Source organism: Saccostrea cucullata, unplaced genomic scaffold (genome assembly GCF_032062105.1).
Source record: "Saccostrea cucullata isolate Sc308-1 unplaced genomic scaffold, CSIRO_AGI_Scuc_v1 ctg6815, whole genome shotgun sequence".
Classification (NCBI taxonomy): Eukaryota; Metazoa; Mollusca; class Bivalvia; order Ostreida; family Ostreidae; genus Saccostrea; species Saccostrea cuccullata.
Window position 1 is genome coordinate 22418 of NW_026935304.1, and position 26656 is coordinate 49073.

The 26656-nt window shown below is 33.4% G+C and overlaps 3 protein-coding genes across 3 annotated transcripts; 1 reads left to right on the forward strand and 2 right to left on the reverse strand.

Moving 5' to 3' along the window:
• The first annotated feature begins 464 nt into the window (after positions 1–464).
• On the forward strand, positions 465–2438 carry LOC134242465 (uncharacterized). The gene is made up of 4 exons (XM_062724553.1): positions 465–1048; positions 1450–2085; positions 2187–2344; positions 2390–2438. Exons 1-4 carry the CDS (start codon positions 517–519, stop codon positions 2396–2398), a joined length of 1335 nt encoding a protein of 444 aa, XP_062580537.1. The 5' UTR covers positions 465–516; the 3' UTR covers positions 2399–2438.
• Positions 2439–4871: 2433 nt separating this feature from the next.
• Positions 4872–5780, reverse strand: LOC134242468 (L-rhamnose-binding lectin ELEL-1-like). The gene is made up of 3 exons (XM_062724556.1): positions 5668–5780; positions 5246–5547; positions 4872–4951 (listed from the first exon to the last, which is right to left on the reverse strand). The coding sequence occupies exons 1-3, from the start codon at positions 5762–5764 to the stop codon at positions 4943–4945; spliced, it is 408 nt and encodes a 135-aa protein (XP_062580540.1). The 5' UTR covers positions 5765–5780; the 3' UTR covers positions 4872–4942.
• Positions 5781–25018: 19238 nt separating this feature from the next.
• Positions 25019–26390, reverse strand: LOC134242466 (uncharacterized). Its single transcript, XM_062724554.1, has 3 exons — positions 26346–26390; positions 25927–26003; positions 25019–25460 (listed from the first exon to the last, which is right to left on the reverse strand). Exons 2-3 carry the CDS (start codon positions 25991–25993, stop codon positions 25072–25074), a joined length of 456 nt encoding a protein of 151 aa, XP_062580538.1. The 5' UTR covers positions 25994–26003; positions 26346–26390; the 3' UTR covers positions 25019–25071.
• Between the last annotated feature and the right edge of the window lie 266 nt (positions 26391–26656).

Consider the following 26656-nt stretch of genomic DNA (forward strand, 5'->3'; position numbering starts at 1 on the left):
AGACAAGACCCCTGTAGAACCCGCCATTTGCAATTTACTTTCGCTTTCAAGTCTTAACATTGGGACAAAATAAACAGGGAAAACAACTTTCCAGAGGCTATCCAAGTCCCACTTGCCCTTCATTGATAAACATAGTTTGTTTCTGCAATTGTGGTTTTCACGAAAAGCACGGAATTAACTTAGTGCATTTTCTGAAAATGAAAAAAAAATTAATTATTTTTTTCTCAATTTAAATATTTTTTCCATGTATTTTTTATCAAGTGACACTTTCTATATGTTAATCAATGAAAAAATTATAAACTGTAAGAGTTTTAATTTTATAGCTCACATAGTTTTGGAACTATTGTAAAAATAAATTTTTGAACATGTTGACCTTTGACGAAACCTTATAATTAAGTAGATAAAAAAGTAAGTAAATTGAAATTATTTTTAAAACAGAGTTAACATTATTGTGTTTTATGTGATTTGATAGTTTTCTATTTTCCATTATTTCTCGTGTTTTTATATTTTGACAGAATGTCTACGGAGAAAGAAACGCTTCAAACACGTCAAAAGAACCCTGCAGTCCCTGGGACAAACCAACAAGGGACGCAACCTTTACCAGGCTACCAACAGCCCCATAGCTCCTATCAACAAACCCAGCCACAGTACACAAACTCTCAACTTCCAACGTACACACAGCCACCAAGCCCGTCAGTGACGTCACAATCACAGCTGCCTCCAATAATATATGTTGGGTACAACACCAACCATCCCGTAACATTTATACCGGCCCCAGTCCCAAAGCGATCGTTATTTGAGGCGTACCTTCTGACACTTCTTCTAGGGTTCACTGGAGCCCAGCATTTCTACCTGAGGCGTCCTGAATGGGGTGTCGTGTACTTGTTCACGCTTGGATTCCTGGGATGTGGGTGGGTGATTGACCTTTTCAGGCTCCCTTTGTTGGTGTCTCGCTGTAACAAACAAGCGTCACATCCGGAGACGACCGAGAAGAACAAGAAAAACCTGGACGACGCTTATGTATTATGGCTTCCGGCAGGTTTTATGGGTAAGAATTTTTAATGCAATGTTTCATCCAGAGCGTTTTTTTTTTACATCTCTCTCTCTCTTTCTCTCTTGCAGTTATATCCCAGATAGCAAGACATAGTTGGGCCAACGTTGGGCCAACATTAGCATCCTTAATTAATTCCTTGGAACGTTAAGTGAATGGAAGTTGCTTATGTTGGACCAACGTCGGGCCAACATAGGAATTCCGACATGGTCGAGAAGGCTGACATGTTAACGTAGGTCCAACGTTGGCCCAACGTTATTCCCCCATCGCCAATCATACAATTTAACCAATGTTGACCCAACATAGTCATGCTTTCTGGGATATGAATAAGTTCTACTATTTTCCATGATTTATAGAAGGTTATATTTTGTTTGCTTCTATAACGTCATTTTTTCCAGGACTTCATCACTTTTATTTGAACAACATCGGACTAGGCGTTGTTTACGTCTTCACATTCGGACTTTTCGGCGTCGGTTGGGTTGCTGATGCTTTCTTAATGCCGTATCACGTTAAAAAAACAAACTCCGACATCCCAGAAGATTCCAAAGAGAAAAGCGCAGCCACCACATGCATATTAGCCATTTCCCCTGCAGGGATCCTCGGTGCTCACCATTATTACCTCAATAGAATTTGTTTTGGAATCGCCTACACGCTTACTTTCGGACTTCTCGGTGTTGGATACATCGTCGATTGGTGCCGTTTCCCAGTATTAGTTCAAAGATACAACAAGAGTAAAAGAAAGCGTTTTATTTCCCACAAACATTTAGACGACGCTTATCTTCTATGGTTTCCTCTCGGATTTCTCGGACTTCATCATTTTTATCTGAACAGACCGGGCTGGGGTTGTCTGTATTTCTTTACTTTCGGTTTGTTTGGGCTTGGTTGGATTATCGACGGATGTCGACTCTGCTCCCTGGTTACGGAATGTAACAAACAGATAGACGAACAGGTGCTCCTCCACAGCAACAATCAGGGAATTTCTAATCCGAACTTTGTAACCGGAAGTGTTGGATCGCAACAATGGCCGCCAGCAGGTGTGATATACATAATATTGAAATTAAATTTCTTCGACTTTGACATCTTTTTAAAAACGAATTATTCGATGATTGGCACTGTTTTTTTTTTAATTTTGTAGCTGGAGGTCACATGGTCTCTAATTATACACATACGTCAATACCGTATCCACCTGGATATACCGTCAGTTATCCCGCCCAACCAGGGCTTTATCCAACAGGACCAATACAGCACAACGATAAGTTAAGTCATAAGCATTTTATCCAACACAGCACAACAGTAAGTTAAGTCATCGATCAGCATTTTATTCATTACAGCACAAAGGGAAGTTAAATCATCAGCATTTTATCCAACACACCACAACGATAAGTTTAATCATCAAGAATTTATGCAGCACATTACAACGGTGAGTGTAGGCACCAGGACTTTATGAAACACAACAAAACGGTGTTTTTAAGCATCAGGATTTTATCCAACAGAACACAGAAGTATAATACCAGTAATTAAAAGGTCATTGACATGCAATACATTAATTTCACTCTGAGGTCTTTTTCGATGATTCTTTATCTAAAAAAAGCCCCAGCTGTTACAAAAATAGCTTTAAGTTCAATGTGCAGATATTGTATTTTGCCATTCATCACCTGGACTTTGAACTCTATAGTTTCTCATATTTACAGGATATGGATCCACTTCCGGTGTCGACGATCAACCGCCTCCATATGAAGCTGGACCGCTGCCAACCAAGGACAGATAACTCTCTCAAATCCAGTGTGTGTTACTTTAATTTACATGTGGATGAAGATACGTCTTCATTTCACAAGGACCTGTAACAATAACTGTTTACCTGTCCAACAGGACTGGCTGAATGTGTGTATAGTTTTGACCGAAGATGACGACTTCGCCTTAATGCATATTCTAGCAGTGATTTGATAAATTATTTGGTGTAGGAAAGGCAGTCAAGAATAAAAATGTATAGAAATATTTCATTGATTAGAATTTCAAATGAAATGATCTTAAACACATATCACCCTGTACTGCTGTACGTTATAGTGATTTATATTTTGTATGGAATAAAAGCAAGAAAAAAGTAACTGATTATTCATCATAATTCATAATTATTTAGTACTGTAGATCACTTAAATTTCGCTACACCTTATTTTTGCGAGATGGTCATTGACTCTTTATTAGCGATACAAAATTTTTACGAATTGTGGTCATTACTCCATATAATATTATGGAATTCTATTATAAGCGAGAATGAAATTTTCGTGAGCAAACCATCTCGCGTAACTACGCAAAAATAAAGTTCTCGCGAATAAAAAGTGATTTACTGTAGTATACAGAATCTATCATGAACATCAAGTCTATAATCTAGTGAGTCACGATGTCTGTTAAATGCTTTTCCGAGCCCTGAGGCACCTGATCCTTATATATAAGCAGAGGAGAGTAATGGAAAGGGGATAAAAACTAAGACGAGTTCACTTTTGATCTTAGTCTCACTTTTTCCCATTGAATTAATAGTTGAAAAGGGAGAATGGGATCAAAATACGCTCGTCTTAGTTTTATGGCTCCCATGCCTAAAATCCCCTGGATTGGATATCAGTACGTAAACCCCCAAATAAGCCGGTTTCATTTAGTGTTCTGGTATGCAATGTAGACTGAATGACTAGAGTAAATACATAATTATGCTAAATACAACACTAAGTGCCCACAACAGGGTTTTTCAAGAAAACAACGATCTTTCGGCTACTGAACAAACATCACTGATCATGCCTTATGATTCACTCATTTGTCATTTTCTGTACGTGTTTATAGCACATTTAACACAGAGAGACGCTGTTATCTGGCATACGAGGGTTGTTTGTAAAATTTTCAGACCATATAAATTTTCGTCATATTACTTTACAAAAAAATTAAAATGAGCACAGTAATTATATATTAAAATATTTATTTTGTTGATGTGTAGAATTTCAATTCAATTGGGTGACCGAACTCCATCGAACAGAAGATATAAAACCAAATTCACAATACGTGAAAAATACGAATTGAAATTACTTAGTCCGGTAAACTTTTTTGGGACTGAGGACGTAATTTGAAAGGATAAGAGAGATGTTAAATATTTTTTTCAAATTAGAATTCATTTTTGTTTAATTTCAGCCCCATACATGATGTACATTTGTCAGATGAAGCAATGCAATCCCTCTTCTTACCTTTCTTTTGTTTAAGTTTTTTGTTTCAGAAGAAAAATCATATATTTATATGAATTTTCAAATAAATGAATAATTTATTGCTATTGTGAGATTTGTAACCTATAAATATCCTCTGTATCAACCGTGGAAGTATATGTCAGTCTGTTTATTAAGTTTTCTAGATGGCTAGCAAATTTTCGTTGTAAACATATATGTCTTTTATTTCTGTTTAAAAAAATAGACAAGGGTAGCTTTTTCCACATGATTTATTTCAATGATTTCATTTATACAAGGAAACATAATTGTGTTTAGATTTTCCATCCAGAAAAGCTGGACCACGATCCGTGCAGATAGGTTGCATATACTGTACGGATGTTCACCTTATCCCCGGCTCTTAAAACGAATGGAAACGTGTTTGAACAATTTTCATACCCTTTGATCAATTCATTGTTGCAGTTTCCAAGCCCTTTTCTTTTTCCATTGAGAAGGATTTCAACATCAAAAATCTTTTTTGGTTCTACACAACTAGACCACGTAAACACATAAAGCCTGTCAGATGGCGCTGTGAAAACACCTGTGTGCTTGTTGTACGCGTTTCCATAGTTGTAATACACACCATCGTAAACAATGTTAACGGGAGTACTTCTTTTAAGGTGTAATGATTTGATTATGTGTGCATTAAATGCAATTAATTTATCTGCAATATAAACAAAAAAGATACGGGGAAAAGAATTCTGATTCTTCGAGAGAGGAAATAAATGAAGATTATTTGCTTCAGGTTAATTGGACCCATTTGCAATTGAATGTTTTTCTTTATTGATTTTCTAATAATAATATAAACGAAAATTTTAATTAAAAAAATTATCATTGCGTGTGACAAATATTTCAAAACATTGCGTATTGATTGCATAATTATATTTACGAGACCCAACGATTAAAATAAATTTCAAGGTATTTAGGTAGATCGATTAACTTGTAAAATTAAAATTACCTTTTGAAATAGTGTTTGGTCCTTAACACAGCGATATTTGACCTCCAGATATTTTGAGGAGTTTTGACAGGGATCACCAAACTGTTGTGCATCGGCCTGAAGGTGGCACGTCCTGTACCCATTGCAGTTCCATTTTGTCTTGATTTCAGACGACTTCAAATGACAGGTACGTGTATTAATTTTACCAGAGGGACACACGCGTTCATCCGTCCGTCCGTAGTTTGCAGATAAAATCTGAATCTTGGCTCCTTTTGTACAGCGGATAAAACCTTTTTGTCCATCACAGAGAGCAAACGACTGGTCTTAAATGAAAGAGTTCTTGGGTTAGTTCTTATTAAAGGTGAAATGACAATTAAAAAAGCAAAATTAACAAGTTTAAACAATGAAAATTACAAGTTAAGTAACAGGTATTTGGAATTCACCTGAAGTCTCCACGTGTCTGAATGCCGATGACAAAAGCAAAACAGCAGCAGCTTGGAAATAAAGCATCTTTTGGCCTCCAAAGATAGATAAATACATAGTATTCGATATGAATATTTCACCTCGATATGTGCTATAAAAGAAAAATAAATACGAAAATTAAAGAACAATCACACATATTTATAGATAAAATTAGCGTGATTCAATGTAACATATGTAACTCAACTATGAAATTGATATTTCGAAATTAAAGTATATATACATTAAATTATATTAGCATAAATGAAACACTCACACGCTAAGATTCGAATATTAAAATTAATTGAAACAAGAATTTTCTTCCACAAATATATTTATACATAGTTCTATTTCTGTAAACCTCTTCACGTAGAACGTATGTCGTAGAAGTCTTTGTCACAAGATTTTCAATCTTTTCAAAAAGATAAATTAGCACCTTCTTATCAACGAGTTAAAAGCACATGGCATGTTTCCTTGTTATAAAATGTAGTTCAGTCTGTGAAACTTGGAATGGTTATTATATACTGCAACTTCTCATTGTCAGTCATTTTCAGGGGTGCTGACATCAAGAGAATATGAAAGATAAAAATACTTCATTAAAAATCGCATGTATAATTTTTTTTAAAACTGAACAATATTAGGCAATATTTCTCAAAAATAAGTTCTTTTTTTTTATTCACAAAATATACACACAATCTTCGACATCATTGACCCAGATACCTGTTAACTAGATATAATTTTATTTAGTTCTCAACTGATTAAATTTCTTGAGACTTGAATTCCCTCAAAATTGTTGCATACCATTCATATTATCACAATAATTTGTGTAAATTCATAACATGAGATAGTCTGGAATTTGTCTAATAGATTTAAAGAGAAAATCTAGTAAATAAAAGGTGCCTACAAGTTTTCTTAACTTAAAGGTGCACAGACTCAGATTTTAAGTTAATATTTTATGTATAATATCATAACTTATATATAGTAATAGCATTTCACACGAAATATATTAAAAATATTATTTCATCTAAGACTCATTGAAACTTTAAATTTTTGGATGTGTTTGATTGATACATTCCTGCACTTTAACAAATTTTAGTATAATTCTTTAGACTTAGGAAAAGTGGCAATCTTGTTGAGTATTAATGAAAATTATTAAAACTTTAATCCAGAAAAAAATCAGGTTAAAAATGTTCGAAAGCAAAACATACACACATTGGGTGCGTTCACAGTTCTGCCGTTGCTAGACAAAAGCTGCAGTTGCCATTGGCATGTCACTGGTACCAATGTTTCTTCCAATGGTATATTTTTCATCAGACAATCTAGAGTGTGGTTAATGTTGGTAAATGACGTCACAGCTTGTTCTCGACATGGCAACAAGCTAGTAAGACTTGGATCCCGGATTCACAATGATATAAACGGTTTTTCCTCAAATTATGCCAAAATCACGTAAAAAGTCATATCAAAGTCGAAATCAATATTTTTAAAGTATCATTTAGACATGATCCATTAAATAGATAATACAAAATTCATAGATATGATAACTAAAAAATTATGATCCTAATGTGGTTCGTTTCTCGGCTATGATTCTGCTATGATTTTCTCTTGACTCTGGAAATTGTCATGGCGACAGAGTAAAGTTTTTTGCGAATATGACCTAACTGTTTTTTTTACATAATTTACATAAGGTAGTAATAAGGTAGTGATGAATCAAAAGAGATATCTTGTATTAAAAGTTAATTGCAAGACCGATGCCCTAGAAAGCGCTAAATATGTCTCAGTGTATGCTTAAAAAAGTCCCATCACTTTTACATTGTAACACTGTGGACTGGAAATATTTCTAGCACAGAAATTACCCAGGCCAATAACCTCTGGGGCTTAGGTATAAATTTAAGAAGTACTTTAGATCAGTACAGATATTGAGCTATTGTTCATAACCTCTGATTACTGTTCGTTTTGTCAAAACAAGACTCTTATATGGTTATCAAATACTTAAATTCAGAATGCATTTTTTCTATTTATGTTAAAAAACTAGAAAAGGCAGCTTTTTACACCTGCTTTATTACGTTGATACTTGTAGTATACATTTGCTTTTAATTGTCTTTATACTTTCCATCCGGAAAAACTGGAAAAATCTTGGTGCAAATAATCTGCATGTTTTGTAGTACGGATGTTCACCTTATCCCCAGCTTTCAAAACCAGTGGAAATGTATTTGAACAGTTTGCATATCCTTTACCTCCAACATTACTGCAGTTTCCAAGTCCTGTTCTCTTGCCATTGAGAAGGAGTTCCACGTCAAAAATCTTTTTCGCTGCTACACAACTTAACCATGTAAACAGGTAAAGGCCGTCAGATGGCGCTATGAAGACACTTATTGTATGCGTCTCCATGATTGTAATACAAACCATCGCAAACAACGTCAGCAAGGGTTCCAGTTTGTAAATGTAGTGTTTTTGTTATGTATGCATTAAATGAAATAACGTCGCCTGCAATATAGAAGCAAAATCTTAGATTGATTGATTGTGTATTGTTTAATGTCACACTCGAGAATTTTGCCTGTTGAAACCTATTAATTTTGTTAATTTTCGGCGCTCAGGGACATTGTGCAGTGAGGGATCTTTTTCGTGCCAGCACCTACTGCGACAAGAGACCTCGTTATATACTATCTCAACCAAAAGACCGGTCTCTACATCCCACTGTGGTTTTCGAACCAGCAACATAAGGATCAACTCCCTACTTTGCGAATTTAGAGCAGACACTTTAACCACTAGGCCTCCCAGTGATCAAGATTGAGTAATTCAATAAAATGTACCGTAACAACATATAAATAATTGAATAACAAAAGCTTATTCATTAAGGAATTTTTGCTCTAACCAGAGACATAAATTACAGGGATTAGCAACTCCGCCATTAGCATGTTTGTTTACCGAAATATGTGACGGTCCTGATACTTACCTACAAGAATAACTCTTTTTATGTCTTTTATTTCCTCGAAAGTAAAATAATATTTATTATACCATATTTGGATGCCCGATGTGTAAAGTTTTTATGATCTTTATAAGCAAATTGGGCAAATAAAAGAGGTTAATGATCGATAGTTTGCAAAATCGCGACAATATGGCCAACCAAAAGTCACATTGTAATTTATGGTTTCTCCTTTGTCACTGCATTACATAAACAAATTAATGAAGAAATAACATCGTGAACAATTCATATAACAAATCAAGAAAATATTCTATGTAATTCCTAATAATTCTAAACTTTTATTTGATTTAAGTTGCACGAGATTGCACGAGATAAAAAAAAAAACAAGAGGGAACCCGAGAATTTGAACAGTTGTGAATCTTTATTATTTATGTCTCTGTTTTTACATAATATTTACAAGCGTGAAAAAAATGGTAGTTTGTTTCTAGTAGTCTACAAGAACATTTATGACTTGGTATTAAGTTACAGCCATACAAGTTAGAATGAAAAAAAAAACAATTATGTCTAAATCTTTTATGAATTATGTTAAAAACACCTATTCCACAATGTAAAACTATTTCAGAGGTTTTACAATACTTTTCTCCAGATTTTTTTTTAATGTGATAGAAGTTGAATCTGAGTTATTTGACATAAAATTACTTTCAAAAACATTAATTCTCCTAAGCATTATCCATATTATGAGTCCCTATAGTTAAAATTATTTTGAGACGAATTCGCAGTTAAAATAAAACATCACAGATAGCACACGACTTGTCTTACATGAAAGAATGAGATTTCGGAATCCTTCTTAATAACAACTGTTTGCAGTTCAGGTTACAAGTAAAAAGGAATTAGAATGTACCTGACATCTTCACGTGTCCGAACGCTGATAATAGCAGCACAAAAGCAGCAGTCTGGAAAAACATCATCTTTCGACCTCCAAAGATAGCTTAAAATACAGTAAATGGTATTAATATCTAACCGATTTAGTATGCCATGACAGTAAAAAGGGTTTTGGTTAAGAAAACTAAGAAAACATTATCTAAATTGCAATAGAAATATAGATTGACGTAGAATATATTGTTTTAATTACCCTTTCTTTGAAAAACTCGTTCAACGAACGGCAAAAATGAGAGAACAGACAAATTTATAGATGGATATGGGTGACTCAATGTAACGTGTTTCTTAATCGTGCAATTAATATCTGGAAAAAATTTAAATAATACAAAAAATCAGCAAAAACGAGAAATTTACGAGCTAAGGTTTGAATAATTAAGGTCATACGCAACGTGATTATTGGGTTCTTCCCTGAAGTTGATGAGTTCCACGAGATGAAGGGTCTATGTGCAATACTTTTAATGTTTATGTACGGATTTATACACCTCTTCTTAAATAAATTTGATGGGGAAAAATCTTGAATACATGTTTTGTAATTCCTGTATATTTCTCATTGAATACTGCAAATTTTTTTATAATTTGATATATTCCTAAAATCCCTGGTAATGCATACTGAATATTTGTCAATGAACATCTGATGACACTATAATCTTAAATTAAGAATATCTTGAAAAGTGATTAGTAGGTAAGATACCTTGCGTATGTCCATAATTTTAAAATATGCTTTTCTGCAATAAATTGAAACATCATTAAAAGAATTTTTTTTTAGATACAAATATATTTATGCTTAATTCTATGAACCTTTTAAATTCTAATATTAAATATTGAATTCACAGATAACAGTGCTCTCCCTACGCTCCTGCCTTCAATCTACTTTGCCTCATATCCTTGCTTTGTAAATGCTAACTCTAAGAAATAACTGAAAAAAGCTACATTTTATAACGTTTATTTCATAAATTTAATAATTTTTAGAAGGATGTTGGCTACATGAACATTTTTTATGTGGAAACTTGGGAGTCGACCATAGCGCCAGTCTAACTTCACATGTAAGGGACACACTGCAGGCCTTCCTGAACATCAGTGTCCGAGCCTGAACGTTCACAAGCGTTCCAAGGAGGTATAAGCGTGACCTGTACCTCTTACCCTGTCTCCTACAGTGCTATCTAGTATTAAATTTGCATGGGAGAGGCTTAACCACGCGTAATTGTTACATGCAACAGCCTGTGGAATCTCCTCACCTGGGTGAGGCGGATGTGACCCCAGCCATATCAGGTATGGAACCCACTATACCAAAATATTAGAATTTTGACAACATGGCACAGTTAACTGTGTGATGACATTACACTTTTTAATTCAATTTGAACTTCAAATTAAATCTTGTTAGTAAACCCTTGCTTTAGGAGAACGTGGGGAGGGATACCCAGGTTTTGGAGCAAGAAGTGTCAGCACACATACTATTGAAGACTCCCCAAGTCGTGCCGTTGACACTGGATGAATGTCCCCAACAACGACGGCGTGTTGTGTTAAGTTGCAATAGCAAGAAGACAGGATGTGTGTAAGCGGGACTGTGTATTGTAAACAACGCTCTAGTGCATTGTCACCTCACGTTATCATTGTTCCAAAGGCGCTGTAACACTTTTGGAAAAATACTTCTATAGTTTCTATCGGGACACTAGTTTTCTCATACTTAAGCCATTCCTCTTAAAATGTACTTTAAAAAGAGTCCACAGAAGTATCCGCCTTTTTTAAAGTAATGTTTCTAGTTTTCTTGTGGAATTAATGAATATTACCTATACTTCTTAACTACCTAGACACTGAACCAATCTTCTAAGTGTTCAAATAAAAACTCTTCAAGTTTTAACAAAAATTAATTTCTTTAATTCATGCTTAAGGATACATATTTCAGATCGATGTTACTAAATATCATGTAAACTTCTCGTCAGAATTTTAAGCAAAGTGTCAAGGATATTATGCAACCTGGGAATGAAAATTCACATAAAATAAAAGACCACCACTCTAATAACTGCACAACATCCTTTTCTGACGAATACTATGTTATCTGAATTGTTCTAATAAGAACACTTTATGTAAAATTTTATTGCATTTTAATACTCGCCTGAGCATACTATCGGCGAACTTTAATGACAGCGATATTTACAAAATAATTTAAACAATAAAAGATAAGTTACTCTGACTTGGATTTTCATAACTTATGCCTTGGAACATGTATGCAATAACTTTTTCTTTAACTATTCATTTTGACAAAAAAGGTCTTGTCCATAAAATTACAACCCTACAACCTAGTTCAAATGATATATAATTTATCATTCTTAGCTTTCTCTATAGGTGATAACATAAAGGCTTGTTTATTATTACATTGTCTAAAGTTATGGCCAAGTGGGTAATTAAAAACGATATAGAAATCAAATATTAGGCCAAAGTTATTTTATCTTTAGGTTTACGGATTTTTTCAACGAAAATGTCTATTGAGTGGCGACAAAATAAAAATAAAAATAATTTGAAACTTCTTTCAAACGGAACATCAATGATTTAAAAAAAAAACCAAACACCACCACCATCCTTCTTTTGAATTGTTAAAAATTAGAAACATTTCCTGAAATTTGAAAAAAAAAATTATTTGTAGTAAAATGAGAGTCAATTTAAAGGAACTACATGTACAAATGATTTTACTGAAGGTTTACTTCTGAATCAGATTTTATTTGAAATCTTTAAAAAAAAATCTCTTTTTAAAAATTAAAGATGTTGATCATAGAATATTGGGAATATGACATATTCATTTTTTTTTTAAAAAAAAAAAAAAAAAAAAAAAAAAAAAAAACAAACAAAAACAAACAAAACAACTAATTTACTTTGATTTAGATTCATAATCTTGTAAACTGTATTATATTAATTATAAAGACGAAGTCACAGATTAATTGAAACCCTACACTGTTTCCTATTTCCTTTTATTAGCATGACCTTTTAGTTACATGTACCAATGGTGGTCAAAGTAAAATGTCAACAACAAGGCATGTATCTGGGACCTATAACCATGAAAACGATCTATTTATCTGGTTATATTGATTTTTTCATTGTTTCATACACTTATCACGAAAAATTTAGCATGTGTCTGGCTTTGGGAAATAAAATTCAAGTTAAAAAAAACGTACATAGTCTTTGTGTGCAATTTCTACAATTTTTGTTCAATTTCAACATATTAATTCCTTACTTTTGAATTGGAAGAAAAATATTACCAATGGGAAAAAATAGCGAAGTTATGTCATTGAAACAGCTGATATTTGGTGGTTATTTTTATTTCCATAAAAATCATACAAGATTACGTTTTTAACAGGACTCTTTGGGGAAAAGAAATATTGCATCTCCCATAGTTTGATCTTCTTTCATTCTCTGTGAAAAGTTTCTGGACATCGTGTTATCTCCAAGACATTTTAATTGCACTTTAAAATAAAGAATGCTTGCCGCCATGTTTAAACGTTTCTGTTTATAGTCACTGAAACGTTTGAAAGAATGAGAGGTTTTATTACATGTTTGGGACTCAGACGCATTATAAATATTAAAACCCTGATGATCAGGCATGAATTTTCCGGAAAATTATCGAAAGTGGTGATAAAATCCATTATTTTTATTTTCTAGACCCTGAAAAAATCGGGTCGGCGGATCTGTAAACTGAAAGATATAAAAACTGTGGCCTTAATACTTTTTATCGTAAACGATTTCAGTCCCAGTGATTTTAATAGCCAACAAAATACGAGCTACCATTTTTTTAAAAATACATTTACACATGATTGTCTAAACCTAAAACTAAATACTAATAAAAAGTAAAAAGCGGGTTACAATAAATAATTATTAACATTTTTTTTACTTTTGTCTAAGATATTGAAAGTAGTTCAGAAGAATCGAAGCTTTAGGCGTACTGTACAACGGTATATTCGAGAAAAAAGATGTAAGTCAGATAAGGAGACTTGAATCCTCAAGGGTCATTTAGAAATTTCAAATCTAAAAGGACAAAAATTTGCTAAAATCAATAACATTTAAAGGGTAAAACTTTTTAGACTTGAAATTTACATTCCCCGCAATGAACTAACATCAAAGCTTCATGAGATCAAAGACACAAATGGAATTCGAAAATTACCTCTTTTTTCATTACTGTCATTGGCTTAATTATTTCTTTTTGAAATATTTTGGACTGTTGACAATATCTTTGAAGTGTTTGAAGATCAGGTTTTTAATCTATCTGTTGGGTAAGAACTTCGTCCCGTTATAAGCAGACCTCTTTTTGTATTCATATGAAGAAGAATTTATAAAAACAAACTGTACTTGAGAGAAGATAACACTTCTTGTGACTTTCAACTAAACAGTTAGATATATCATGGATTAACAATAAATACTTATGTGCATTGAAGTCGACGTTGTGGCACAGTGGTTAGAACGTTTGAATTAGAGTCGCAAAGTAAGGAGTTGACCCATACGTCGCAGAGTCGAATCCCACTGTGGTACGCTGGGTCCGGTACTTCGGATGAGGCTGATTAACTACATTTCGGGTTCATGCTTTCAAGTTTATTCTATACACTACTAAATGCTCAACATACAAACAATTTCTACAACGATATAAGCTATTGACAAATATTTTGCTGAAACAAGAGTTTCAACACATCAATTTCGTTCGGAGTCATTATTTTGCAAATTCTGTGAACGATACAACATGCCTGTTAGCAAATACAATCTATCATTATGATGAATTTACACTGAACACGGCGCTTTAATTTATAAAAGGTAAAAGTAATTAAACTAGATGAGATCTCGTTGCGAGCAACGAGTGGGTCTTCCGTCCGATTCTTGATGAGATGAAACAAGATTTTGATTGAGATTTTCATTCTAAATTTAGGATTTTCCAGAGTCTATAAAAAGACATTGAACATTAAAGACTTAAAAAATCGGCTTTAGGTCCCTCACGGCCCCTAATTTTAGAAATCAACACTTTTTATTCATATCATCTTAAAGCTCTAAGGATTTTGATCACTTTTGTTCAACAACTATTCAGAGATTCTTTTTCGTTTTCTTTTTGCATAAGAAATATTTAGGGGCCAACCCTTCAAATCCTAATGGGGACCTTTAGCGAAAAATGAAAGGTTGCATATCGTTCAGAGCATGATTTTAAACGTCTTTTGTTCAATATTACTTATCAAAATATTCCCAATATTTGAAATATAAAGCGTCAAAGATTTAGCATTTTGGCCCCTTATGGCCCCTAATTATGTAATATACAACATTAAAATTATAATATATAGTTTTAGATTGTTGAGATAAACATTTTTGCTTCAGTAATGTATGACAAAATATTGACTGCTAAAGAGTTATCGATTAAAGATTTTTGGCCCCTCTCGGCCCTTAATTTGAGTGTCCATCCCCTTTTTCTGGATTTTACCGAAAAAAATTTTGAACATTTTTTGTTCAACAACTATTCAGAGATTCTGTTTCGTTGTCGAGTTATTTGCAAAAGAAATATCTGGGTGCCGGCCCTTCAACTCTTTAATGGACACGTTTAGCAAAAAATGAAAGGTTGCATATTGTTCAGAACATTATTTTGAACATCTTTTGTTCAATATTACTTATCAAAATATTTCCCACTTTTGAGATATAAAGCGTCAAAGATTTAGCATTTTGGTCCCTTGTGGCCCCTAATTATGTAATATACGACATTAAAATCATAATATACAGTTGTAGATGAACATTTTTTTTTCAGTAATGTATTATACAATTATGGACTTCAGTGTAGGTCGATATGTGGTTATAAGCACTCATGGCAATTAATATTGACCTCAGACACAGAAAGTGATAGCGACCGAGCCTGCGAGGTCGCTATCATTTTCTGTGTCTGAGGTCAATATCAATTGCCATGAGTCCTTATAACCACATATTGACCGTTCACTGAAATCCATAATAATTATATAATATAATCACTTAAAGTGAATGCACCGAGTCCTAACACAACGGACTTGGCTGTCATTACGTCACAATGGTTAAATTCACGTTTCTTTTATTATGACGTCACGTTCTACGTAACGTCAGTGCAACTGAACGGTGTGTCGTGCGATATCATTTTCCGCGGACTCGCTTTCACGTCGCTATCGCAAAAGAAGGAATGTCATGTGACGTCCTTTCAGCCAACGAAAACTACGAAAATAATCCTCTTATATAATATATCAAAATATTGCTTGCTAAAGATGTATCGATTAAAGACTTTTGGCCCCTCTCGGCCCTTAATTTGAGTGTCCAGCCCCTTTTTCGGGATTTTATCGAAAACCTTTTCATGATTTTGAAAACTTTTTGTTCAACAACTATTCAGAGATTCTGTTTCGTTGTCGAGTTATTCGCAAAAGAAATATCTAGGGGCCAGCCCTTCAACTCCTTAATGGAGACGTTTAGCGAAAAATAAATGGTTGCATATTGTTCAGAACATTATTTTGAACATCCTTTGTTCAATATTAATTATCAAAATATTTCCCACTTTTGAGATATAAAGCGTCAAAGATTTAGCATTTTGGCCCCTTTTGGCCCCTAATTATGTAATATATGACATCAAAATCATAATATACAGTTGTAGATTGTTGAAATAAACAATTTTGCTTCAGTAATGTATATCAAAATATTGTTTGCGAAAGATGTATGGATTGAAGACTTTTAAGAGATCCTGTTTCGTTGTCGAGTTATTTGAAAAAGAAATATTTAGGGGCCAGCCCTTCAACTCTTTAATAGGGGCATTTAAAGAAAAATGAAAGGTTGCATATTGTTTAGAACATTATTTTTGAACATCTTCTGTTCAATATTACTTATCAAAATATGTACCACTTTTGAGATATAAAGCGTCAAAGACTTAGCATTTTCGCCCCATGTGACCCCTAATTATGTAATATATGACATTAAAATCATAATATGCAGTTGTAGATTGTTGAGATAAAAATTTTTGCATCAGTAATGTATAACAAAATATTGACTGTTAAAGAGTTATCGAGAAAAGACTTTTAGCCCCTTTTGGCCCCTAATGTGATGAGTCAGCACTTTGTTATTGATATCATATTAAAGATCTTGTCATTATGCACAAATTTTGTTCAGTATCTTGTAACAAAATAATTATACTTTAAAAGATATGATGCAAAATGTTTTTAAAAATCAGTCATGATTCGTGTCCTAATTTTCTACCCCTACCGAGCTTCCATACTAGGCACTTCCGGAAAATATCCTGATCAGGTGCAACATGGCAACATGTCCTCTATTATCACTGAAAATTTCAACGCTCTAGCTCAAGCCATTTTTGAGTTCCATCACAGACATGGAGGTCCTGTAAATTTCGATCAAAGGGCGATAACTTCCGACCGGAAGTAAATTTCAAAAAAAATAACTTGCCGGAATTAACTTCAGATTACAAAGCATCGACCGTAAAAATTTGAAGCAAATCAAACGAGCCATCTCCGAGAAATCGCCTGCACAAATTTTGTAAGAAGAAATAAGAATAAAAAGAAAAAAGTAAAAAAAGAAACCGAAGAATAATAGAAGGGTCTTCCGCTGAAGACGGAAGACCCTAAAAAGCCTTCTAGTGGGTATTATATTCCGGAATTTTGCGATTGTCCGAGGTGGGTTTTAAGTGTGTCATTCGGAGTAGGCGGGGCATTTCATCGATCGATTGAAAACATGTAATAGCCAGTTACAATGTCTTCTAGAATATTATACAAAATATACAGAAAAAAACACAAAGAACTTCTCAAGAATTACTCCAGTTTTTTTTAATTATTTTTTCTTTAAAAGGGGGTGCTGCGGAGGATCTTGGAGATGTACGAGGGGTGATCAAAAAGTTCAAATTAAATAACTTCCATTAAACGGAAGAAACAATATTTGGTTTCAGTGTTGACCAGTCTGCTCATGCGTGAACCACGTGATATAGGCGGTCACGTGACCTCCCTCCGTAGCGTTCTGTCACAAAATCTGAGAGATTTTAATGAGTTTTATATTTCTTTCCATGTTAGTTAATCTTTAAAACAAGAACAGTTCATTTGTTAAATGGTCAAATATCGGCAACAGAATAGGATGATAAGAATTTTCTTTCCAAAAATATGCAAGGCGACCATCAAAACCCAAATCTTCTGTCTTGGGAGAGACTTTTATTCAAAGTGGATAGAGAATTGGTGACTCATTTTTATCATATCTAATATGTTTAAAATCTAAAGTAAACGATATCTTAGGTATTTGATAGGTATATTATTGTTGAAATATTCAACTATTTTTCAAATTGTAAATTGGAGGTCTTTGATAGCAAATTTCTTAATTAAGGTCAAGATCTAGTAAATACCTTGGGACTAATTTTTTGGTTCTAGATCCATTATGACGTCATAATCAATTTCAACTTTGCCTTGGGCAGAACTATGTAGAAAATTGGGTATTTTCATGGCATTCAATTTGAAATCATATGAAAAGTAAACCGGATACCTATATTAAATTTGATATTGATTTAAAGAAGAGGCCATGAACATACTAATTACCGTTTTCTGAGAGACTGTAGGCAATCTGGATACATTTTCTTTGCTGAATACCAAAAAAAGTCCCATATTCATGACTGGTTTTCTTAATTTTTCATTGAAAATGACAGTTAAAAATACAGTTTTTCATCTTGTTTACCTATAAATTATGCCACGAAACACCTTATTTGACCAAGCTAATGTTGTAAAGCATCAATAAAGGAATTTATTTCTCAAGTTTTATAAATCTGAAGGCACCTTTCATTTACTAGATCTTGACCTTTAAAAGACATCTCTTTTCAAACTTGCATTCACTTTGCAACAAAACAAGTGTCATTAATATTTTTAACCATCTGCCTTCCTTCACTAAAACAACCAATCCAATCATTGATTGAATTTATAGAAAGTCATATATCTTAATAAACTGTGTACACATTATTATACGCTACTTAAAAGGCATTTCTAATACATACCATAAACTCTACAGTCGTTTGTTGAACGTATACGAGTGAGACAACCATTTTTCGTCACAAATGACCTACATAGGAACGTCATTACCACATTGTGACGTCACAATCAAGGAACAAAACTTTATTCCGTATAACTATTTATAGAACCGGTGTATGGCTATGTATGTACCATTTTATTTTGTTATCTGAAATGTGGTTTTGTAGATATAGAGATAGTTCGCGAACTTTTTGATCACCCCTCGTACATGTACTCCCTGATCCCTAAATCGAGATACATGTAACCCCCCAAATTTTTAGTCGTTTCTAGGTGGAAATTTTAACACTTAAATAAACTGAATATAATAATTTAAATATAATAATATGAAAAAAAGGACAAAATCATATTTCAGAAAAACTTCTGTATTTTCTAAAAGATTAGAGCCGTATGGAATATTCCCTCTCTCGCAATCTGGCTCTCTCTTTCTTTCTCTCACTCATTCCGTACTTTTTAAAGCACAGTAAATACTTTTCTATATATAATGCTGTACGGAATGTGTTTTTGCGATGCTGCATGTGTTGTTATTTTATCACTTAAACAATTTTATTTATTGTATGTGTCAAGATTTCTTTTTTGGGGGGCGGGGTTGGTGGGGCTAGGGGGTGGGAGTTGTCCCAGTTAGCATTCCATGCCAGTGTTATACAATCTGCGTAGTTGTTCCCCCTCAGCTATGTTAAGGAAGGTCAGAGTTCACATACCTTGTACACCGTATTGGAAGTTTAATTGTGACGTCATTGAAATTTAACATGCCACAAAAATTAATTAACGACATGATCGTGTGTAAATAACAACTTGAATTTATATATTTTATCAATTATTTATGAAATAAAAAATTACAATACTTGATAGCAAGACAGTCGAGTAACAGAAGATGTCTTCTGTCAAATATGACGTCATCAGCCTTGACAAGACACAGCACAGGTGATCCAGAGGACTAGATTCACTGGTTTAATAATTATAAGAATGCTTAAATAAATATGCCATACCTAATTTTTAAACCTAATCATTAAAAATAAAAGAAAATAATGTATTAAATACAATGTGTATAGAATTTGAATATATCTAGTAGCAATGGAGCTGCACAGGGACAAGGAATGTAGAGAATATTGCTAAAACGATGAGCGTATTCGTGATTTACATCAAAAGTGCAAGGGCATAGACTAATTTATTTGAGCTGAAATTTGGAATATTTATTGCTTATATAGTATATATTTTGAAAAGTGCTGGGAGCTGATCCTGGTCTGCATAACATTATGATTATTTATCAGAATTTAAGCGAAGTGGAAATTTTTAGCTATTATAAGTATTTTCGGCAAAGTTTTCAGTACTTCGCAAACAGCACTAACTAGCTCCCAGCACTTTTTGGGTAGAGGAAATAAACATCTTTTAATTTGTTTCAACTTTTTTCTTGAAAAACAAGCGTATGCCCTTGCACTATCCCCATTTCCTACATTCAGCTGAACAATTCTATTTTTATACAAGTCACGTGACAAACAGCTGATACGTGTGATACAACTGGTAATAAATACGGTCCAGTCCCATCAATTATTGATAGCTATATTACATTTTCTACAAGTATTCAGTTGCTTTGTTACAATTTTTTAAAAGAAGTAATACATATAAAACGGTGCAAAGGTCACATTTTCTATATCGGCCTTTCACATAGCTGAGTCGCGTGCCTATATTTTTACTGTCAAAAACACTTTGAGGAATGATGCTACTTCGAAAATGGGGACTAATTCTGGGAAACTCTTTGAGCCTCCAAACGTGCCACCTGAATCCAAGGATTAAAAATAAAATATCAGTACATTTAGTCAATTTTAATATTCCATTACACCAATAAAATTCTTGAAAGAGAAGAAATAATTCCATGTTGATTACCTGTAATTGAAAATGTACATGTAACGGTCTAAGTTGAACGGTTTTTTACGGAATGTTAATCGGAACTAAAGGCACGTGGTTTATTGATTTTTTTTTTATTCACAAGGTTATTTGAGTCCACAAATCACGTGATAAATTAGAATACTAAACAGGTCACAATGAGGTCAATGAATTGTAAATACCCGTAAAGATTGAAAAAAAGAAAGGTTGGCATTTTGTACCTTTTTTCAAAAAGTTTACCCCGAGCGCAGACTCGCCCAAAATTCTCCCTTAAATATGTCGAATTTCTGACAGTTCTACACCTTATGTCCCTTTGAGAAAGAAAGATTGCACTTAGTGTACAAAAAGTACAAAAATAAAGTATAGAAAACAGCCTAATGAAGTTTATAAACAATTCTTCTAGGTCTTAATCGCTACTTTGCAAAATTACAGAAATTAAAAGTGAGTAAAATTAAAGAACGAGGCTGTGTTTTGTATGAGGGGTGTTACAACGCACTTTGAAAAATTACGCACTTTGAAAAAAATTTTCAAAGTGCGTTAAAATTTGGGACCAAGCTAACGCACTTAAAAAAAAATATTCACCATATTAACGCACTTTGAAAAAAAATGTAAAGATAAATCAATATTCCTTCAAATAATCGTTATGATAAATAACAGATCCTGGTTTGATAATTTTTTTTATGATAAAGTCACTGTAATCACCTGAGATATTGACGTTTTAAATATTTAAGGTTTTGATAAAATAAAAGGGAAAATTAAAGGGTCTTGAAAAAAAGAGTGACGAATGTTTATGTTCATTAATTCGTTTCTTCTTCTTTTTAATTCTAGTCTTTGATAAGTAGATTAAAGGTGTATAGGGGGCACTACATGTAACAGAGGACAGCTTTAAGCAATTTAGCATTTATCATAATAAAAAGGGACCAATTTGTTTGTTCAAAACTATGAAAATTCTTTCTCTCTCATACGTTTTACTGTACTTAAAAATTTCTATTTTTCATCTGTTTTAATCAACTCATTTATTATTGAAAGTTTTCAACGTCATACCAGTTAGGTAAGTATATAATTATATGAATGCTTTGAGTATAGCATAGACATCGAGACTGGGCGAAGGGCCAGGGGAGGGGATGGGGGGCTAAGCCCCCCACTTTTTTTGGAAAGATATATACATTGTATAAGCATTGAAAATGCAGCGAACCCTTTTTAGGTTTATTGCTCCCCTCCCCCGATTGTTACCGACACTTATGTATTGGAAAGAAAAAGATTTGAACTGAGGGATCTTATACCCGTCTTCTCCTCTTTTCGACGGGATCGAGTAAATCAATTCATTTTTGAGGTTAGGTTTAGGCTTAGTAATTTGAAAGATATATAACAAATAAAATCTTTCCATGAGTAAAAAATGATTTTTTTTCAAAGTGCGTTAAGTGTCCCTATGGTAAAATATATTGATGTATACTCTTAACGCACTTTGAAAAAATTTTCAAAGTGCGTTGAGTTGGTCCCAAATTTAACGCACTTAGAAAAAAAATTTCAAAGTGCGTTGATTTTGTCCCAATTTTAAGGCACTTTGAAAATTTTTTTCAAAGTGCGTAATTTTTTCAAAGTGCGTTGCCACAGAGGGGTCAATGCAAATCACGAATCTCCATTGTTATTCAAAGTTATTCCAATTTATAGAGCTGAAATACATAGTTAGTTTAACAACTTATAGAGCTGAAATACATAGTGAGCGTATGCTTGCCCAAATTTCTCAAAAGTACAGAAGGTGTTGAACTGTTGGAAATTCAACATATTTAAGGGAGAATTTTGTGCAAGCCTGCGCTCGGGGTAAACCTTTGGAAAAAAGGTACAAAATGCCGACAGTTTTCTTCACTGCTTACGGGTATTTACATGTCATTGACCTCATTGTGACCTGTTTAATATTCCAATTTACCACGTGATTTGTAGATTCAGGTAACAATGTGAATACAAAAATTGAATAAACCACGTGGTTGTAGATCCGATTAACATTCGTCGAAAGGCGTCCAACCTAGACCATTACATGTACATGTACAGTTTCAATTATTCAACATAGAATAATCGGTATTTCATTTTTTGTCAAGTGTTTAAATATGGTGATGGAATATTAAATGGAACAAAATGTTATGATCTTTTATTTTTAGTCCTCGGATTTGGGGGCCGGGGCAGGTTTGGAGGTTTAACGAGTTTCAAAGATTTAGCTCCAATCTTCGAAGTAACATCATTCTTCAAAGTGTTTTGACTGTAAAAATATAAGGAAACGGGGTAGAAGTAATATACACGTACTTATAGATTGTTTAAAACTGGCATGGAATTCTTACTGGTACACCCCCCCACCCCCCCAAAAACGTTTTTTTTTTAGTTTTAAAATATCACCACATGCAGCATTTCAAAAAAATATATTTCGTAAATAATAATTTGTAAGTATTTACTGTACTTTAAAAATACGAATAGAGAGAGAGAGAGAGAGAGAGAGAGAGAGAGAGAGAGAGATTCAAATTTTCGATACGACACTAATTTTTTAGAATATATAGAAGTTTTTCTTAAATATAATTTTCCCCCGTTTTCATATACAAGTAGGCTCAGTTTATTTAAGTGTTAAATTTCCACCTAGAAATTTAACGACCACTAATTGGGGGATCTGGATTTATAGGGATCATATACATCTCAAAGATCCTTCCCATCTCCCCCCCCCCCACAAAAAAAAATGTGGCGTAATCCTTGAGAAATTCTTTGTGTTTATTTTTCTGTATACAGTTTGTATTTTGTATTAAATTCCAGAAGCCATTATAACTGGCTAAATATTACACACTGTTACATGTTTTCAATCGATCGATGAAATGCCCCGCCTACTCCGAATATTAATGTGACACAATTAAAACCCAACTTGGACAAGCGCAGCATTCCGGAATTAACACCCAGTTATGGCTTTTTTAGTTACCATTTATAAAACTAAGGCGCCGTTTTCGGTGTGAATTTTTACAAGTAATATACCACAAAGATAACAAAGTATGAGTAAGGTGTAAAATTATTAAGATTTGAGTTATTTAGATAAAGTTAGAGGGGTCCAAAAAAGGGGCCACGGCACTATGCTTAAGTGGAAACATTCTTTGGGCAAGAATGCGCTCACCATGTGTTCCAGCTCTCAAAATCGAAAAGACTTTGAATATGAATGGAGATTCGTAATTTGCATTGAACCCTCTTACAACCCTCTTACAAACCACAGCCTGATTCTTTAATTTCAGTTGCTTTTAATGTCTGTAATTTTGCAAAGTTGCGACAAAGACCTAGAAGAATTATTAATCTGGTAAGGCTACTTTTCATACTATATTTTTGCACAATATACCGGGGGCCAAGTTTTTTACACTAAGTGCCATCATTCTTAATATAAAAAATATATTGATGAAATAAATAACTTTTATTTGTATTATAAAGCGATGTTTTATTATTAGAGGTTGCTACAAAGCATGATTTACAAATCTTTTACAATTTACAATAATCTATTATCTTTACAAAATATCGATAATGGACTTTACATTTAAAGTTTATTCAGACATGTAGTTGTGTAGATGCTTTTTTCTCTCATCACAACACTAGTCTTCTAGCTTTTTGTCATGACGGAGGTATTTGTAAAGGAGGTTATTTTATAAACGATATAGAAATTGTTTAAAACTTTTCATTAATTATAGATTTTTAAAAAGTGGAGATATTCTACTGTGGGACGTGGAGACCGGTCATTCGGATGAGATCCTGTAAAACGATGCCCCCTGTCGCTGTAGATGCTAGCCCGAAAAAGATCTCTCACTGTTGAATGGCCTTAAAAGCCAATCAGGAAACACATTTCGCAGCTCTCCACCGGCAAGTGGTGGCGTCTTCTTCTGAGTGAAAATCTCGAGAGGGACGGTAAAAAACAAACAAACAAACAAAAAGAATTTATTTTCGTTCAAATGTGTCCATATCTGTCAGATGCATCGATTCAACCCTCTTCTTTCTTTCTCTTGTTAAAAAAAGATTTTTCAAGTAAATGAAAAATTAAAGGCCGTCGTTAAACGACCAACCCATAAATATCCTCATTCTCAACTATTGTAATTGGTATGTTTGTTGACCTGAGTGAAATCAAGATTTTTACATGGCTATCAATTTATTTTATAGTACATATGCATTAATTTTACTTCTGTTAAAACTTTGTAAAACTGCTTTATGTCATTGACACAAGACTACTATTTTTAATTGTCTTAATACTTACCTCTTAAAAAAAAATAGAAAATGAAGAAGCATTCCTTGACTGATTTCTCGCGTCTAGGTTGTAAGATCCGCGAAAGTTGTAAAAGGTAGAAAGAATCGCGACACCAGCTGGTGTCTCTGAACTTCCACTTTTCAATATGGCCTCCACTCTGACCCCCCTCCCCCCGTGCCTGCACATTTCATAATATAAAAAGCAGGGGTAAGTATCAGAGGAATATCGGATTATATAGTCAGTATCTTTGGGAAGTCAACATGAATTTTCAAACATTGTAAAAAAAAGAGAAAAGAAGGACAAAAAGGTGATTTATTATACTTGCTTTAATTCATAAGTATGTATGATTTTTTAATTGCCTTTATACTTTGAATCCAGAAAAACTGGACCAAAGTCCCTCCAGGTTGTTTGCGCCTGCAGTCCGGATGTTAACTCTATCTCCGGCTTTCAAAACCAGTGGGTATGTTCGTGAGCAGTTTTCATATCCTTGACCTTTAAGATTATTACAGTTTCCGAGTCCTTTTCTTCGACCATTGAGAAGGATTTCCGAGTCAAACATCTTTCTGGGTGCCACGACACTTGCCCAAGAAAATACGTAAAGCCCATCAGATGGCGCTTCGAAGACACCCGTGTGTCGATTGTAGGCGTTTCCATAGTTGTAATATACACCATCGTAAACAACGTTGACCTTAGAACGTATGTTCAGGTGTAGTGATCTGGTTGGATATGCATTGAATGCGATAAAGTTACCTGCAATATAAAAGTTAAATACTGCAGTATTACAAAAAGAATAATGACACATCAATCAAAAATATGTATTACCTTTTTTATATAAAGAAACATTCAAAATTGGTTTTAAAGAATTCCAGTGATCATTTGAACCACAATTATGTAATTGAATTAAACTTGGCGTTTTTGCTATATGCTCACGAAATATTTGATTAAAAATGGTACAGTTCATGAATATAACATGAATTTCAACATATTATTTTTCGCTTGCATTATCCATATAACTAGTCCCAGTAACTAAAAATACATTGATTGAATTCAAACATCAAAACATCACAGAAAACAAATTCTTGTATTTATGTAAAAACGGAATTGAGGGTTATTTACTAATTAAAATAATTGAAATTACAAGTTAAAACAACAAAATGAACAAGTGCTAACCGGAAAAGTTACAATTTAAATGACAAATTTAAGATTTAAAATTTACCTGACGGCTCCACTAGTCGGAACGATGATAAGAAAATAACAAAAACAGCAGCTTTGAAACACAGCATCTTTCAAGCTCTAAAAATAGTTAAATAAACAGTTCTTGGTATGAATATTTATAAGAGTTTCTGTATACAGTGTTATTTTCTTAGCGCGTGTTATTATTTTTGCCTTTTCACGCCCACGAACTTATTTGTACCGTTTTAAACTCGTTCTGTCATAGTTTGTATAAGAAATTATACCACATGCTTTGAATTCGCCTTGTTGTAAATTCACCCAAATATAGGTAGGGTGAAAGGACAAAAATTACACTTGCCGAAAATTTTCCTTTATACGGTAGCATGTTAAGAGAAAAAAGAAAACATTATCTACTTTACAATTTGCAGGTATATTGTACAATATATTATATAATGTTATTACCTTTTCGTTGAAGAAACCGCTCACCGGTATACGAAAATTAGGCAACGGACAGATATATATATATATAGATATAATGTAGGAGGTTCTATGTACCTGTAACATATGCAAGTCAACTATGATATTGACATCTCGAAATAAAATTATGCAAAAAACCATGCCGGATGAAACTGTTGCAACTTTTTTTTTTTTTTTTAGAAAAATCCATACCGATCTGATGTGAATTGTAAAGAAAACTTCAGGATGCTCCAACATTAATGTTATTTTGTGTTTAAATTTAGAATATAATTACACGAAAAATAAATATCATCTTC